This window comes from Liolophura sinensis, chromosome 8, assembly GCF_032854445.1.
Source record: "Liolophura sinensis isolate JHLJ2023 chromosome 8, CUHK_Ljap_v2, whole genome shotgun sequence".
NCBI lineage: Eukaryota > Metazoa > Mollusca > Polyplacophora > Chitonida > Chitonidae > Liolophura > Liolophura sinensis.
In genome coordinates this window covers 45,496,246-45,513,958 of record NC_088302.1, presented here as the reverse complement: position 1 = coordinate 45,513,958, position 17,713 = coordinate 45,496,246, and the positions used below count along the sequence as shown (strand labels likewise).

General features: G+C 40.5%; 1 protein-coding gene across 1 annotated transcript; it reads left to right on the top strand.

The window, feature by feature from the left end:
• The first annotated feature begins 225 nt into the window (after positions 1-225).
• LOC135473162 (NACHT and WD repeat domain-containing protein 2-like) lies at positions 226-17,156 on the top strand. The gene is made up of 8 exons (XM_064753002.1): positions 226-399; positions 3,336-3,424; positions 5,778-5,894; positions 6,508-6,711; positions 8,495-8,636; positions 9,239-9,853; positions 10,188-10,327; positions 10,714-17,156. The coding sequence occupies exons 1-8, from the start codon at positions 285-287 to the stop codon at positions 14,389-14,391; spliced, it is 5,100 nt and encodes a 1,699-aa protein (XP_064609072.1). The 5' UTR covers positions 226-284; the 3' UTR covers positions 14,392-17,156.
• Positions 17,157-17,713: the final 557 nt, after the last annotated feature.

The window sequence follows — 17,713 nt, the reverse complement described above, 5'->3', positions numbered from 1 at the left end:
TACAATATATTCACTGCAGCATATAAGTTGTATATGCTAATATACTTCACCAAATGTTATACTACTTGAGACTTATTTTTTTCTTCTTTATTTTTTCTTCTTTATTTTTTCTTTTTTCTTATTTTTTTTTGCAACCGTAGCTGGATCACTTCACATTTATCAGGGAACAATGCAGTGAGTCTCGCTCAATAGGGCTGAGAGTTATCTTCCCCTGGAAGAATACACACTAGCATGAAGACGGACAAATAGGCGACAGGTTGGTATGGCTGGGTAGCCTTGTGAAGATGGGAGAAAAAATGGAACAAGCTTATCACAGATCATTGCTGGATGGAACTGCAAGCAAAGTCCCGGAAATCTCCTCGAAAATCGTTCGGGTGTTCATCAGTTCGACATTTTCAGGTTAGAATACTAAGCGTATGGGACGTTCAGACACGCCATGGCCTATGGCTGCCTTGCCTTAATGGCTAATGTGAAGACTTTGCTCTGTTTACCCGACGGCCCTAGTTACGTACACACATATACAGTGGACCCACTCGTAGTCGTGCAATCGCCTATAATCAGATTAATGTAAATATCCATGATTACAAAATCAAACATCCGTGTGATATTTTTTGACTCCGTTATTGTGGAACACCTACCGGTACTCCAAACAGCAGCTAGTCCTGTCATATAGGCCTATGTTCACATAGGTCCTTATTGTTCACATTTCACAAATTATGTGAGAATCGCAGAAAATGTTACTCTATGCGTGTTTGATGGGTTTGACTTCATATTGTATAGGGCTGCATTCAGTCTGCTGATGATCTGGTGCTTGTCATGTACTGTATACTGATCATACGGACCCTGTGTGTATTAACATGGCTGCGCTATGAACATACATGTATATACTGTAGGCTGCTTGAGTAAGAGGGAAGATGTGCAGCAATTTCCGGATGGTCGTGGGGTTCTTCCTGGCTCTGATTTCCTCTCACCATAATGATGGCCGCTGTGGTACTAGTGAAATATTCTTGAGTACGGCGTAGAACACCGACCAAATAAATAAATATACCGGTAGGCTGCTTGCATACTTTTAGAGTTATATAGCCCTTCCTCGGGTAATCAGGCGAAAACTATACGTGCATGTGAACAACCGAGGCATGCATGCGACCAGTATATCGTCCAAAACACCCATTGATTTGACGCATGAGTTGGCCTAAAGGTCTATGGGCAAAGCATCGGCTGACCCAAACCCTGTCGATCAGCTCTCCATTCAGGGCGAAGGTCAAGCGCGACTGTTTGAAGCCCATAAAAATCCTTTGAATTGCATAACACAGCATGCATACATGCAGGAGTCGGGTCCCTCACCTGGTCTGTAAAACACTGAATTTACTGACGTTGAAGCATGACATGCCTATAGCCTAACAAAAACATAGGCGATGGATGATGTTGAACAGACACAGGTGTCTGGGGGGGATTGGGGAGGGTAGGAGTGGAGGGAGGGGGGTGGGGCTCCTTTCAAAGGGTTGGGGCCTGAATTATGAATGCCTTCACACACTTTTTACGTGCATTGCCAATATATCTGTACATGTAGTTTAATCTGGGCTCTCTGAGTTATGTATGTAGAGCAGGCAGCGAAATTTGGCGCGAACGAAACCGTCGGTCGCGCAACGGTTACGTGCGGTTCAATTTGGCTAACCGGAAAATCGGTTAGGCCAACTGTCCAACGAGAACGTCCTTAGAGTTAGTGTGCATTAGGTAACTACAGATAAACTGGACTGAACAGCTTTCATAATCACAACGCGGCCAGTATGCAGTCAGCCACAGCCAGCTGCCTGTGCTGGTCACATGGAAATGTAATCATTCATATATGCTTTACAGGCTTTGAGATAATACTCAAATTATTTATTTTGACTTATCTTTTCACATATAAGCCTGTATAACGGAATTTCACGTAAAAATGTGCCACAGGAGTCAAGTACCAACCAGGCAACACACAACGTTGAAACACCGTGTGAGTGTAAAATTTCTCTTTCTTTTGTTCACCAACCTTACGGTATGAGCTGCTAGATATAGAAAAGAAAAACAAACATAACATTGAGCTGAATACTTTTATTAATGATCCAGAATGATGCCTGAAACATAAACCACGTAAACAATTAGCGTAACCGATCGGGTTGATAAACATACGTGGCGTAACCGAATGATCGGTTAGGCGAGGCGGAAAAGACGTAACCGATTTCTGGGTTTCGCCGGCAGGCCAAATTTCGCTGCCTGTAGAGCGTATCGAAAAACAGCTTATAGTGAAGTACGGGGTCATTCTTAACTACTTGTATCAGGAATCTGTTATTTTTACATTTTAAGTACACAGTACAAATGCTTTTAAGCGAAGGTGGGCCCGGGAACTGAAAAACCATTGCAAACAAAATTTTCCTGTTCCAACAGGGATATATATACTAACGTCCGATTTTTTTGCGATTTAACGTCTTTCATGCGGACACACATGCGTCTTTGTGTGACTGTTCATGAAAATGTTTCCCCTATCATGGAATCTCATCTAGTTAACACCATCCCAAAACATCACTCTTGAATACATATCTCTTGCATATGCAACATGTGGTTGCTTTTGTTCGGTCGTCTCTCAAAGCCTTGGTATAGTTTCTTTTGGACGTGAGTATTTATAGGAAGTTGTAAGCGTTCAGCATGAAGGGGATAGCGCAACAACTGGTTGACCCGTGTCAGAATAATGGCTCGAGCGGGGCGGCACATTACATGCACACCTTCGTCGTCATATGAGTGAAATTATCATGATTATCTGATTATTCACTTTGATACACTTTAAAGTAGAAGAAAGCTAAAATATTAAGTAAAGTTCATTACATAGACAACTGAAAACCAGGGGTAAAAATACTTTCATTTTTTTTGTTAGATTGTTAGAGTGTTGAAAGGCATTTAAATACTTGAATATAATGGAGGCTTTATGAACCATGCTGACGGTATCTAGGAACTCTGACGTCACATCATCTTTTTTTCCCTGATGTTCACCAGAAGGAAGAAATGTTAGGGAAGATTATTTCAGTAATCTTTCACTCCTAGGTAGAAAGAGTTATTCAGTGACCTGATGGGAGTTAGAAAAACTTCCTGTGACGCCTTGAAAAAACTTCCTGTGACATCAGAGTTCGTAAACTCTAATAATATGGTCCATAAAGCCCACCTTAGAGTTCAAACGTTTAAACCCATTTAACTCTGTTCACAAAAATCTAAAAAAATAAACGAAAGTATATTTATGCACAGTTTTAAGTGGTCTATTGGGTGATGCACACTTCGATTTTTAAAGGTCTTTTCCTTTCATTTTGTAGACATGATCTGGGAGCGAAATGCACTGATGGAGAGAGTGTACCCAAAGTTGAAAGATTATTGCAGGGACGAACACGGGCTGGAATTTCAGGTTTGTGTAATATTTTTCATACTTTTTCGACAATGGCGTATATACAAGTCTTAAAATGTGTTAATGTTTTGTGCCGCTTACAAAAAATAATGGTATATGCTTACTATATGAAATAGACAATTAACACCTTCAGACGGGATATGCATGTTTGTATTCTTGTGGAAAGTTACAATGTGTATATGCTGCGGGGGTCCCGCTGGGACCCCCAGCAGAGTTCAAAATATAAGGTGGCTTATCAGGTTTATAGACCTTACATGCGAAAGGTTGCCAATGTAGACGAAATAAATATTTACCTGATACTTATTCATTTGACCTATTTTCCCTGCTCCCAGAATAAAGGGATATGACATGCATCTAAGTACAATAGCTGGCTTACGTTAGGTGTGTATGCCGTTATTGGCCCGTCACCATATAATTATTGCTAGAAAGGTTGAACTTTCCTTAAAAGCTTTTAATCTGTACAAAGACGAACAAGGTCACCTTTCACGCCGCCTTTACGACAAAAGGGATGATTTCAAGTTTGATATTGTAAATTATCCTTATTTGGATAGCAATACACCAAAGGCTCCTGCTTATGGCGTATACATATCTCCCTTGTAGCATTTGTTAGATCTTGCGTAAATTGTGATGACTTTAATCTGCGTGACAAGTCGTTAATTCAAAAACTAGTTTGTCAAGGATACTCCATCAAACGCCTTCGTTCTAAGTTTCTCATATTTTACAATGAGTATAACACTCTCGTTGGCAGGTATGGACAGAGCGTTCAGAATCTCTGGTGATCTACGTTGTGATCAGCCACATAGACAGCGCTGTTATCCTTATGTACATATCTATCCCGCACATGGTATTTAACAACACAGGTGGCGTTGGTTGCAGAGTTAAACCGTCTGTCTTGTAGACAGCTTTTATACAGACCAGCATGTCATGTGTAACATCGTAGATGGCGCCTCTTGTAGTATGAGATCCTTACATATTAACGGGAAAGACGTAATCGTCCGTTACTTTTGAATCACTATCTGTTATACCGCTTAACTTGGGGCTAGGGGCCGTAAAGGCAGCCATTCTTATTACATCTGCATGATGCCTTTATGAACAGGTGCAATCAAATCGCGACTGAGATACCTTGTTTAATTGTTATTTGACCTGGAACTCATTCATGGACTACGAATTTGAACTTTGATATGGAATTCATGCCTGAAATATCAACTGTCTGGCCGGCATCATTGAAAATTGATGACCGCTTCTCTCTTGTGTGTTACCGGCTTTATTTCCTATATGTATAATTTCTTACATATCTTTGTCTTTGGGAGCAAGTGTTAAACGTTGTTTTGGAAATGGATCTTGCGATAATCGACTTGAAACGCCCTTTAGGGACTGAGAATGGTATACGAATGTCGGACATGGCGCTTATATTTGAGTAATTCGTGGTCAGTGACGTCCAATACATGTATATTGCAATTAGCATCACTGCATATATTTTTTACCTTATTCTGAAAAAGTTATGGTTCTGTAGGGGGGAGGGGGGTTGTAAGTTACTACTATTTAAGCATTGGCATGAACAGTTCGAATAAATCCCTAAATGAGATCAACTGACATGAGGCCGTATTTCACCGTACGTGACAGTAACTATTTTTTTTAACAATGACACTGTCCTAACAGCTCTGGCTTTACCATGTATAATATGCTGTTGTCTTGTATATCTCAGATGATGCTGTTAAACATCGCGAGCTTGATTTAATGAAGACGACTTTCGCAAAACTTCGTAGAACTATCTTTTTTTAACATTCCTTGTAAATACCTAACCTAATGGTATCATTCCGAAAAGTTACGAGAAAATGGACTTGCCTCGCGTTATGAAAGCGATTATTTTCCTGAAATAATGTTGAAAAGTGACGTTAAACAAACAGTAGATTATTAGACAGTAAATGCATGGAAGTTATGTTGTCAAATTAGAGTGGCATTCTACGCTTATGGTGACCTGTGTCGGTGTTTTAACTCTATCACTGTATTAACAGAATAAACAATTAATATGATGTATTTTCGCAATTGATCTCGCACATCTAAAGCCATTGAAGAAAATTGTGAATGTTTACTTTATTCTTTGCGAATATACTTTTTGTGAAATGAAAGGCCTACATATTCTGGGCCGTGTCGAACACAATCATTTGACGGAAAGCTTTGAAATCGTCACTGTGTTGAGGGACGCAAGAGGAATTTGATGATTGAAGATCTCCACAGGTTTAAATCATAGCCTCATTAAATCAATGATATTACAACACTGCCTCGCTGATGCCGTCCATAACTAGTGGAATGTTAAACGATTATCTTGTGTATTTTGTTTTCCCGGTTTCAGGCAGTGGACATGAGATGGGGCGTCCATGCTGATGCTCAGAATGACCACCAGGCCAGCAGCTTGTGTCTGCAAGAGATCAGGAATTGCCAAGAACTATCCATAGGACCAAACTTTGTGGTACTCTGCTTTGTTTGTCATTTCTCAGACCCAGAATGTATCTGTAAATGAGGAATACTGAGAGATGCCTTGACCTTTGTGCTAAATTTTATTTGACACGAGCTTTGGCTGTAAAGTTTTGGAAGTTTTTGGTGGATATAGATTTGCCCATAAAACATGATAGGACACATTAGATACCATCAATACAGTGTATGATGAGTAGGTTTCAATTCCCCCATTTTGAGGCAGAGGCAACAAAAAGGGTGCGCAAGAATTGAATTAAATGAAATTCAAAAGATGTACTCCTCAACCCCTTGTTTGAAAAGGAAGGCTATAATAAAATATTGACTTATTTCTTTATTTCTATATTCCCCGCTTGTTGGCTTAGCCAACAGTGATGTTGTACTCGCCTTATCCTAGCGGGCCGACAAGTTATGTTGCAGGCTTGAACCCTCGCTGGATCAGTTGAGGCTTTCAATCCTCTGTGATCCACCTGGCAAAGTGTTCTGGGTGACTCTGGCCACTCCAGTTCCTTTCACCTCCTGCATCTGACTATTGCTTTATAAATGAAAGATGCTTGCTTTATGATGTTAAACAAGACTAGTGAAATAAATAAATAAATAATTCTGCACAGATACTAATGGGCCAGAAGTACGGTAGCCGGCCCTTCCCGACGCACATTGTCCAGCCCGAGTTTGAGTTACTGTTGTCTGTGATGAGGGACGATGAGGAAGTTCTCAATCTGATCAACACCTGGTTCAAGATCGACGAGAATTCAGTTCCGTTTCGCTACGTTTTGCAGCCAATCAACAGCATTCTGACACATTTCAATGAGACGGTGGGTCGGTACAATTAATAATTTATTACAGAAGTACCCCATGGATCTGAAAAAATTGCCAAGTAACATCAGTATATATATTTATTTATTTGATTTGTGTTTTACTCCGTACTCAAGAATATTTTACTTATGCAACGGCGGCCTGCATTATGGTGGGAGGAAAACGGGCAGGGACGGGGGGGGGGGGGGGTGAACTCACGACCATTAGCAGGTTGCTGACAGACCTTCCCACGTATGACCGGTATGAACTCACAGCGACCGCATTGGTGGGAGGCTCCTGAGTCATATATATATATATACATACAAGAACAGCCTGAAGTTCACCGGTAATTATGAGACGGTCAGTCATTACTCATAGGCGCTCTGGTTTCCCTGACAATTCTCATCTGTGGATGTCGAAATCTGGGGGTTTGTCAGGTTCCTGGTATAGGATCTGTGGATCTCGAAACGTCTGGGGTTTTGTCAGGTTCCTGGCGTAGGTCTGTGGATCTCGGGTAGTCCAGAGGTTTGTCCGGTACCCAGCATAGGTCCGGCGATTTACCCCGTATTTGGCATAGGCCTGTGGATCTCGAAAAGTCCGGAGATTTGTCACTTACCTGGCATAGGTCTGTGGGACATTTTCATCTCCCATAAATACATGTATTATACCTTTGTCGTATGCTCAACCAAGTAAATAAATTGACTGAGAGCTAGGCATGTATTTTTGGCCGATAAAGTCATTGTTCCCTGATGGGATCGATTTGGATTCCCAGTATTTTCCTACAGTCTGGCCGGCAGCATTAATAAAAACAGCAGGTGAGAACTAATTTTTTGGCACTCTTCATCCATCGGGCAGTGTAGGTGTCCAAAAACAAGAGTTATGTTACCAAACGCGATTGGTTCGCAGAATAGAGCATGATATTTATTTATCATGGGGCTACTGTTGGCGGGGATACTAGTCACTCTAAAGCTATGTAAAACATGTGTTTGCATGGTTAGTCTCGAAGTGAATCGTCATTAACAGCATGGTTCTTCCTAACCACAAACACTCGTACACAGGGAAATTTCGGCCGCTACGACTATTTTTTGTGGATGTGAGGGACACAGGTCGATCTGCGGTTAACAAGTACGATTCATTGTTATGAGCTGAAAGTTGGAACATGACTTCACCATGACAAGTAATGGGCCATTTCCTCCACTTTCGACGTCCTGGCCATTTTTGATCCGCTATAGACTTCTTGCAAAACGGTTCGATAATTATTGAGAACCAAAATCTGGCGCAGTTAGGTAGGAGACAGTCCATTTCAGGATAAAATTATGTCTGTTTTTGTTTTGTTGCTGGCATACTAAAGCTATTAGTGTGATGACTCAGACCGATAGTGATGCAGTGCTTGTGGAATGTTTATGACTACTGATGGTGTTTAAACTCAGGTGTTTATAATGGCTGATGGTGTTTAGAACCGTATACGAAATCACGAAACGATCCTAGACTTGAGTAAAAACTGATTGAAGTTTGTATGTTCCTTTCCCTTACCTTAGATGAAATTTGTTTAAACAATAACTTGCCAAGAATTTGCGTTGTGAAGCAAAATTTTTACCATGTAACATAAATTAAAATTTTCATATGGTTTGAAATTTTAACTTAAGTCTAAGATCGCTTCGTGATGCCAGAGTCAGAATTTCTCACGTACACTGCCGCCTTCTCGCCTAATTTATGATTTAAAGTGAACCGGAGTTCGGGTTATAACAACATTTCACTTGAATGTCACAGTGTTCTTAAATGTAGGCCTACTTATTTTTAAAGGATCCCACACTAAGAGCCGCTGACGAGAAGCAGTGGGGCGAAATTTACAGCAGACTGATGACTGCTCTCCGTAAGGCCGCCAGTTCATGTTATGAGGCTGGAGACTTAGACATGGCAGCGAGGGACAAATATTTTATATCTGGTGAGTTTTGTGTAGAAAAAAGGAATTGTAACAAAACACTAAACATTTGAGAAAATGATATACTGAAGTCTATATTCAACTTTTTGAAAAATCACTCACAATCACAGCCAAAATTTCCTTTGGCAGGAATTCGGTCGAGGTCTAGGCGGCAGGTTATTGTATTAAAGGACACATCTTAACTTCGTATTGAAAAATAAAGACCAAACGATTGAACTTTCGTGCCTTCTTTAATGCATTGTGTTTTCGACATTTTCATATCTCCAATGTTCTCAGGGCCTTCCTGACAAAAATACATGTATATAAAGAACTTAAGCTCCCTCTCCCTGGTTTTCACTGTAACGATTTTATACATATGCGATTAATATTCTTCTGTATCAACAGTGTAAAATGTAATTCATTGAGATATATGTGTATATATTAAAGACTACAGTTTAGCGAATAAAACCAGCGCAGCGACGACAGTGTAGTAGTTGGCAAATGGTCACATGTATTACTGGTGAAATCCGGCTAGTTGATGATATTCGTTGAATATCTCCTTCCTTCAACCACAGAATATAGCATACGCATTGAACTAAGTCGGGTGCATGTATTGACTTTTTCAGTCACTGAGAACGAAATTCAGCACGGTCTTTTACAATATGATGGCGACAAAGCACAAAAGTGTTTGTGTTTTATGAGGAACATTCAGGACATTTCGGACAATCTGCAACATACAAAATCTGCCAAATTTATTGACATGAACTCTACTGAAGTCGATGAAGAGGCAACTAAAATGCTGAAAGTTTTGAAAGATGAGAAGATTCCAGGTGTGTTACCTGCGGAAAATATCTCCCATTACACCGTATCGTGGGCGGGTGATGTGGGGATCAATCCAGAGGTGCACGCGGACTATCTCAATCAGTTCTGTGTGGATTTCTACAAGAAAATGACAGAACGCATAGACAAGTCCGTGGCTTCAATGACAGGCATTCAGAAAGACAAGCTACTAACGGAGGTAGTGCAACATCGGAAAATGGCTAAAGTGTGGACAAGTATCTTTCATGGACGCGAAGATGTCTTGTCAGAAATTCAGAAGTATGTGTGGGGGTCGTCCAAACGACCCTTTGTTATTCACGGTCCATCTGGAAGTGGGAAGACTGCTGTTATGGCGAAGTGCGCAAGTCTGACACATAACTGGCTCAAGAAGGAATCTGCAGTTGTCATTATCAGATTCCTCGGTAAGAAAACAAGAAGAAAAATATGTCACTCGATGCTCGTCATGGCAAATTTGGTGATCGAAACAACTCTTACTTAAATCCAGCTTTACTCACTATAAGTGATCTTTTAATGCAGAGGACATCCAGGCACATGCACGAACTGATATGTTTAGAATAGATCACCTTGACAACAGCTTTGTCTACTGTAGATTCATGTTTGTAAAAAAAATTAATGAATAAATTGATAAAGAAAATTTTAGCCAAAAGTAGATTGATATAAGATCGCATGCCAAATTAAATATTCCTCATCAACAGCCTATTTAGGTTTCTACTTAAATTGAGCTTGGTTTTTCAGGTATAACCCCAAGCAGTTCAGGCATACGCACCGCGCTGGATTCAATTTGCAATCAGCTCTGTTCACTGTATGGCAAGAATCATTCCACAATACCGTCTGATTACGCTCAGCTGGTATCTTACTTCCGAGAGCTTCTTCAGGTAATAACAGCTGCAGTTAATTTGTTTTCATTGGGCATTTTATGATACATAGATTTTCTTAAACTAGGATTTAAAGTACGATGTGTCTGTGCAAAAAGATATCATTATAGGCAATGCTTTAGATGTTTATGCCGGCTTCCTGTCTTTCTTGGGATGGTCTGTCAGCAAGTTGCGGATGAGTACGGTGTAAAATTCCAATCAAACAAATAAGATAAATGTTTTAAATTGTAATCTAGTGTACAAAGACATTTGAAGACCCAAAATTTTAAGGCGCTTCTGAGGGAAGCTGAGACAAAATCTGCTTTCTGTTTAATAAGTACGTTAGATTTGTCAATGATTCTGATCTGTCCACACACACCACCCACTGTTAACTACGTCCTTTGCAGGTTGCAAGTTCCAAACGTCCTATAGTTATTTACCTGGACTCTGTTGACCAATTGTCTCCTGCCAACTTTACCTTCAAGCTGACCTGGTTACCCAAGCTTCTTCCGGCAAATGTAAAAATTGTGCTATCTACCCTACCTGACATGTACAGCATTCTAAAAAACTTGCAGACATTTTTGAAAGAAAACGAGAGTTTCGTTGAACTCAAACCTCTTGGGAACGAGCTCACTCAAGAAACCTTATTCAGCAGGCTTCAGTTAGCAAATCGAACCTTGACGAAACAGCAAGATGCAGTGGTACAAGAAGTTTTTAAAAGCTGCAGTCTACCACTATTCTGCAAGGTAGTGTTCGAGGAAATCTCTACCTGGAAGTCCTACACTCCCGTATCAGAGGACAGCGTGTCCTCCTCCATTGAAGGTGCAATCCATAAGATGCTTGAGAGGTTAGAGGTGGAGCACGGAAAGGTGTTAGTGTCTCATGCCCTAGCTTACCTAACTGCTTCCAGAACTGGATTGACCCTGGTGGAGTTGGAAGACTTGTTATCTTTGGATGATGAGGTATTAAACTCTGTGTTCACCTACTGGCTGCCACCTATACGACGCATCCCCCCTGCCATATTAACTAGACTGAGACTTCAGTTACAAGGGTATGTGGTTGACAGAGAAGCAGACGGCGTTGTAGTTGTGTACTGGTATCACAGGAAGTTCATTGAAGTGGCCAGAGACCGATATCTGTCTAATAATGCAACTGCAGCTAAGATTCATAGTATCCTGGCTGACTACTTCATGGGAACTTGGGGAGGCGGAAAGCAGAAGCCATTTACCTATTCATCGTTTTTGATATCGAGACTCGGACTAAAGGACTCGTCAGGTAAAGCTGACCGTAAAGTTCCTCTCCAACCTTTATCTTTCCATCATGAGGTTCAAGACACGTACAACCTAAGGAAATTAATGGAACTGCCTCAGCACCTGATTCAGAGTCAAAGGTTGCAGGATCTTAGAGACGTTGTGTTGTACAGTTATGACTGGTACATTGCCAAGATAAAGGCTTTTTCACTTCAAGAGCTCTTAACAGATCTGAGGCTAGCTCAAGAGACCATCCCGGATGAAGGATCTGTTCAACAGGTGGTTGATGCCCTGCGACTCGGAGCTACAGCCTTAAATTCAAACCCAGACTGTTTGTCCTTAGAGTTGTGTGGGAGATTAAAGGACGTTGGTATGACAGACAACTATATCAAAATGCTGTTAGAAAGCTGTGGAAAAACAAGTGACTGTATGTTATCTGTGCCATTCCAGTGCTTTGACGGACCAACAAGGTCCTTGGTCATGACTCTCGAGGGCCATAATAAGTCCATTGTTGATGTCGTTTTCCTTCCTGGCAAAGAAATGGCAAGTTTTGGCTGGGATGGAATGATTTGCTTCTGGGACTTATCTTCTGGCGAACTTTTGAAACAGGTGGATGCTAGTTTTATAGAACCAAATCTCCGAGCATTTCTCTTGTTGTCAAGAGACGGGAAATACCTTGTTGCTCTTAACAAGGTGGGATCTAAGCATATGGGCATATTTTGGGCTGAGACAGGTGACTTGTTACATCAGTACCAATACAATCATAGTCAACATCTTCACAAAATCGTCATAGGTAAGCGATATCTCTGTGTGGACTTTGGCATCCTGGACATGGAAACTGGAAAGGTGATCAACACTCTGAATAAATATAATGTGAACATTACAGAGTATGCTTTGGTAGTGTTTACAGTTGATGATAAGCATATTCTTATCGGAAGTAGATCAGAGACAGCTATGTATGAAATAGCTTCATGCAAGAAAGTGTTCAGCATTCCAGGGGAAAACATTGCCAGTCAACTCAAAGTAACTCCGGATGGTAGATTTGCCTTGATTGGCTATGTGATAAGTTGTGTTGTGAAAGTGGTGGACGTGGATCAGACAAGTTCGACATTTGGACAACAACTGCATCTCATTGACATTCCCAATATGTGCCCAGAGCTTGGTATTGCCGAGGACAACACGGACGTGTTCACCCAAGAGGTGTCCGACATAAATATTTCTCAGGATGGAAAATTTGCCCTCGCTCTCTTGAAAAGGTTTTACCTTGCCGTTTGGAATCTTCAAACACCTGAGGTGATTCCTGTAATACTTCAACATCCTGATTCCCGTGACTTTTTCCAGGGCAAATCCCATTGTCACTTTTCACCAACGTTTACAGCTGACAGTAAATATGTTGTGTGTTATAAACTGAATGGCCCTCTGGTCATGTGGGATGCTAAAAATGGAAATTTCATCACATCAGTTCCTGCTCACAGCAATGAAATTATGCAGCTGAAAATAGATTTTTCTTCGAATTTGATGGCAACGGTTGCAAAAGCAGATTTGACCATTAAACTATGGAACGTGGATGAACTGGCAGCAACACCTATGCCAAATCAAAGCAAACTAAAAGAAAGTTACATTCAACACCTGGCTATACCACCTACATACAACTTTGCCATATCATTACATACTGTCGCCCGGTACAGCAGGGAAGTCTACCAAATGATTGATTATTTTGGCTTAACTTTGTGGAACCTGGACAATGGAACGAAAAATACCATTTTACCGTTTGGACAGTATGGGCAAGTTTGCCAGATGGACTGTTCAGAAAATGGCGAGGTGTTAATCTTCCTGATGGGTAGCCTTGCTCAGAGACGGATAAGAATAATAGACCTCAAAAACAGCCATCTTGTCTTTTCTTTCACTCTGCCATACTGCATCCTGGCAAAAATACACAAAAATGGCAAGTTTATGGCAGTGGTGACATACGAGGAAGGGACATACTTCACGTCTATCAGGGCATGTGAAAATGGAAACATTCTAGGACTTCATGAAAATTGTTATGATGTGGTATTTTTGAGAGACACTGCAGTGCTTCTTAACACATCAGGCATGCTAGAGGTTGACGATCTCAGCACATCAACTCAAACAAGCATGTCTATTGGGTTCACCTCGGGAAACCTTCATAATTTATCGGGAGAATTTTCGTCAGCAGTTCTAGCCGTATCCAAGCCGACTAAAACTGGTCTTTGTAGAGGGGAGATTGTTGATGTCAGAACACTTCAGAAATTGGGAACTTTGCAGTCCGTTGGAGAGCACGGCATTGTATCTTTATCAAGAAATGGGAAAAGAGGTATAGATTCCAGTCTCCAAGTATTTGATATGCATACCTTCGCCATGTTGATTCAGCTTCAGCCAGGCAGTCGAGCCAACAAAGCTTTGATTCGGTTGCTAAATGAAGGAGACTACGCCGTATGGGTGGATAGTGACGTGAGTGATCTGCTGAAAGTTTGTCGTGTTTCAGATAACACACTGGTAGCAACGTGTAACTTGCATGCCACTCCAGTCATACTTGAAATCAGTTGTCAAAGTAACGGCATTGTCGTTGGCACAAACCTTGGCCAAATACTGGTTTTTCTCTTGAAACCCAAACAGCCAGTAAACAGGAGTGAGACGAAAGCTATCAGCGAGCCGTCGAGCCATATGATGCCAGAGTTGTCTGCCGATCTACAAGCAACACTCCAGGACCTGGCCAAGCAAGCGAGAATGTTCGCCTTCAACAAGACCACGTTGCAGTCAAAGACAAGTACGCTCAGTGAGCACGACACGTCAAGTACCTGTGTTTTTGTATAATTAATGAAATGTGTTTTCTCGAAAGTTTCAAGGATCTTCTGCACAAAAGAAATCTACATTCTCATTGATTTAGTTATATGTCGATAACTGCTGTATTTGACGATTCAAACACAGACTGCCCTATGGCAGGAGTGCTGTGTTCAGAAAACTCCATGTCACAACGAGTACATTACTACAAGATATAGCATTATTATCAACTAACATTGTTGATAAAGTATCACGTATCAAGCATGTAGTGCGCCATTATTATGTTGCATGTGTGCAACACGCAAGGTACATTACGTCTCTGCGTGTTGCTTACCCCACAAATCAACTGGTTTCCTGTTAATTATGCCTTATAAAAATATCGGCTGAAAGCAGACACCATTTGATGAATGGTAAAGACCAGTATAGGTGGGTGTTTCTGATAGAAATGAAACCTTTGCCACTGTTCATATATTACAAATGTAGTTATATTCATCTCCTACTTGACTTGAAGAGCTACGCCAGTTGCACAGCCTTTGCATTTTAGAAGAGGATTTTAATGCTGAACATCAAAATATCTTGTTTCCTTTCATAGATTTAAAGGCTATCAGTTCCCTCTTTTCCAGGCATGCTGTAACAATTTGACTGATGTTTCTGTTTTTGTCAGATGTCACGCACGAACACACCACATCGACGCTGTTCAAACTTCAAAATTCAGCAAAATTCCCTGATCTCTTCCTCATTTAACGTCACATCTGTAATATGTCGACCTCACGCAATGCACATCTTAGTTCAGTTTGTAAAGTTTTCTTCGTATAAATTTAACATACAGCCTAGTATCTCTCAGAAATGGAGCAACTCTTTAATATAATCATGTCGCTTATTTTATGCACATTTTACCGAATTACATTAATAGGGCCATTAAGCCACATATATACTGAATGTGACGCATTGAAGTGATTCAAAATCGGCGCTGATTAGCTGAAGATGGTGAGTGGTCAAATTTCAGAGTACACTAATTGACCCTATAGTGCCTAATATTAAGCTTTAACCTTGGTTGATGCGTCTGGCTAGGCTGACAGTAAGCGACGATTCTGTGTACTTGTTAGTGTCATAATTAAGATTTAAAAAAAAAAAAACACGAAGGTTACCAGATACCAGTTATGACAATACTGGCTGTAGGGGCCTACATCACAAGATATGCATGACTAGATACGTATGCCAAAATTGTATTACACTGTAATGTGGCAATACTTCACATACTAAATATGACCAGGTACTTCTGACAGTTATTCTAAAATAATTAACTCTGATTTTAATTCCATGGAGTCTTTTTAAGTCATGTTTTTAGGGTGCTAATGCAATCGAATATAATACAAATTTCTTTCTGATTAACAGAAGCCATTTATATCTATTCATGTGTTTATGAGTAAAAGCAAATGTATACTTGTATTAAGATTATTACTTTTTCACAGTTTATTTATTCAACGCTGATCACTGAGAGTATATTACTTAATCAGATCACAAATGTCTGTAATATACGTGTGCTTAGATCGCAAACATGCTGATATACCCTGACAGACTGGGTATTCTGTATGACGTTACATTCAGATATACAAATGCTGTACAAATGCCATCGGAGTAATGCCCCTTTACATGTATTGGCCTCAAACTTTTAACAGGCCTCGGTCTTCAACACGATATTGTGCTATGCAAACTGTTTCATTTTTTTTTTCATTATTGCTTATAATAATGCTTAGAACACAAGACTGTTTATAAAAAAAGGGTTGTTCTTATTTTGTCGGATGATGAGTTGTGACCCTTGTATTTTCTCCCGTTAGTGACAAGCAGGAATGTTATGTGGGGCTTTGGTTTACAGGGGTTTAGAATTAGATCTAATATAAGTGTACGTTCATGTATGAGGACGTAGGAGAACATGTTCTTTAACTCTGTGGGGTATTCCAAATGGTTCCAAAACCCTGTGTTTGCATGCTCACATCACAAATGAAGCGTTGTAAACACACATGTAAACAAATCGCACACTGAGAACAGTAAAACGCTGATTATATGTCCACAAAACGTATTTTGCCCTGTACTCCAGAATATTTAATATTTAAGACAGTGGCAGAAATTTATTTATTTGATTGTTGTTTAACAACATACTGAAGAATTTTTCATTTATACGGTTCCACAGGAGTAAGTAGATCTACTACTTTACTGGCGATAAACAATCCAGTAGTTTTATTTTCAATACTTCCATCCCCACCCTCCCTCACTCCAAAATGTATTTATTTATTTGATTGGTGTTTTATGCCGGCATTATGGTGGGGGGAAACTGGACAGAGGCCGGGGAAACCCACGACCACCCGCAGGTTCCTGGAAGACTTTTCCACGTACTCTAAAATATATATGCATATACATATAAATATATATTTGTTGTGACACTCAGGAATTTTTCACTTTGGTGGTCAGTTTAATAGATGGATTGACCGACATAATCCCACAACCCACAAGTGGTAACCAACAAACGTTACACTACTCACCCTTACAAGAACCTGTGGATAGTCATAAGTTCTCGCAACGTCGCTTTCCTCTCACCGTGATGCTGGCCTCTATCGTATAAATGAAATATTCTTGAGTACGGCGTAAAACATCAAATAAATAAATATTGTCACCGAGGCCATACATGAACAGTGAGAGTGAATCAACAAACTCACTGTCCAATGGCAGAAACGCTAGGTTAAAAAGGTCATTTTTAATATAAGTATGATTTCTGGATTTCCAGAACTTCACAACGTCGCCCCCATACAGTTTTCGCCAGAATTATTATCCAGTGTGTACTCGTACTTTTATGCACATCTTGTGGACAATTTTCGTCATAAATAAAGATCAAATGACGATGTGATCCGCAATGACGTTTGAGTTCAAATTGCTTCAGGTCGGCTTGTATCAACTGAGCTCGAAGAACAAGTCCACAATCAGCAGACCGACCTCAAGTATTAACCTCACAAGAAGTTTCCCCCCAAAAGGGAGACTACTCAATTGAGAGAACGTATCATACAAATAAGGGAGACTACAACTGCTAGCATATTACACGGACGGGAGATAAAAATATGAGACCCTGTTTTTAATATCGAATGCCGGGCGGTTCGAGTATCACATCTACAGGGGAAACCTATAATAAAACACACCGTTTCACACACAGTCTGATAAGTCCTTTCTAAACGATGTCTGCAGTCCAAAATAGGGCTAGACAACTGAAAGCGGGTGCAAGAAGTCAGCAACTATGGTTAAGGTGCGACCGACCAAGGATCCCCCGGACGGCGCTAAATTCGGAGCCTCTAAAACCGTGAAGAGG

Bases quoted from the DNA above. Each gene is read 5' to 3' on its own strand.
- LOC135473162 (XM_064753002.1), top strand. From the start codon at position 285: ATGGGAGAAAAAATGGAACAAGCTTATCACAGATCATTGCTGGATGGA. The intron at 400-3,335 runs GTTAGAATACTA...TTCATTTTGTAG, and splicing joins CATCAGTTCGACATTTTCAG to ACATGATCTGGGAGCGAAAT. The intron at 8,637-9,238 runs GTGAGTTTTGTG...TGACTTTTTCAG, and splicing joins GGACAAATATTTTATATCTG to TCACTGAGAACGAAATTCAG.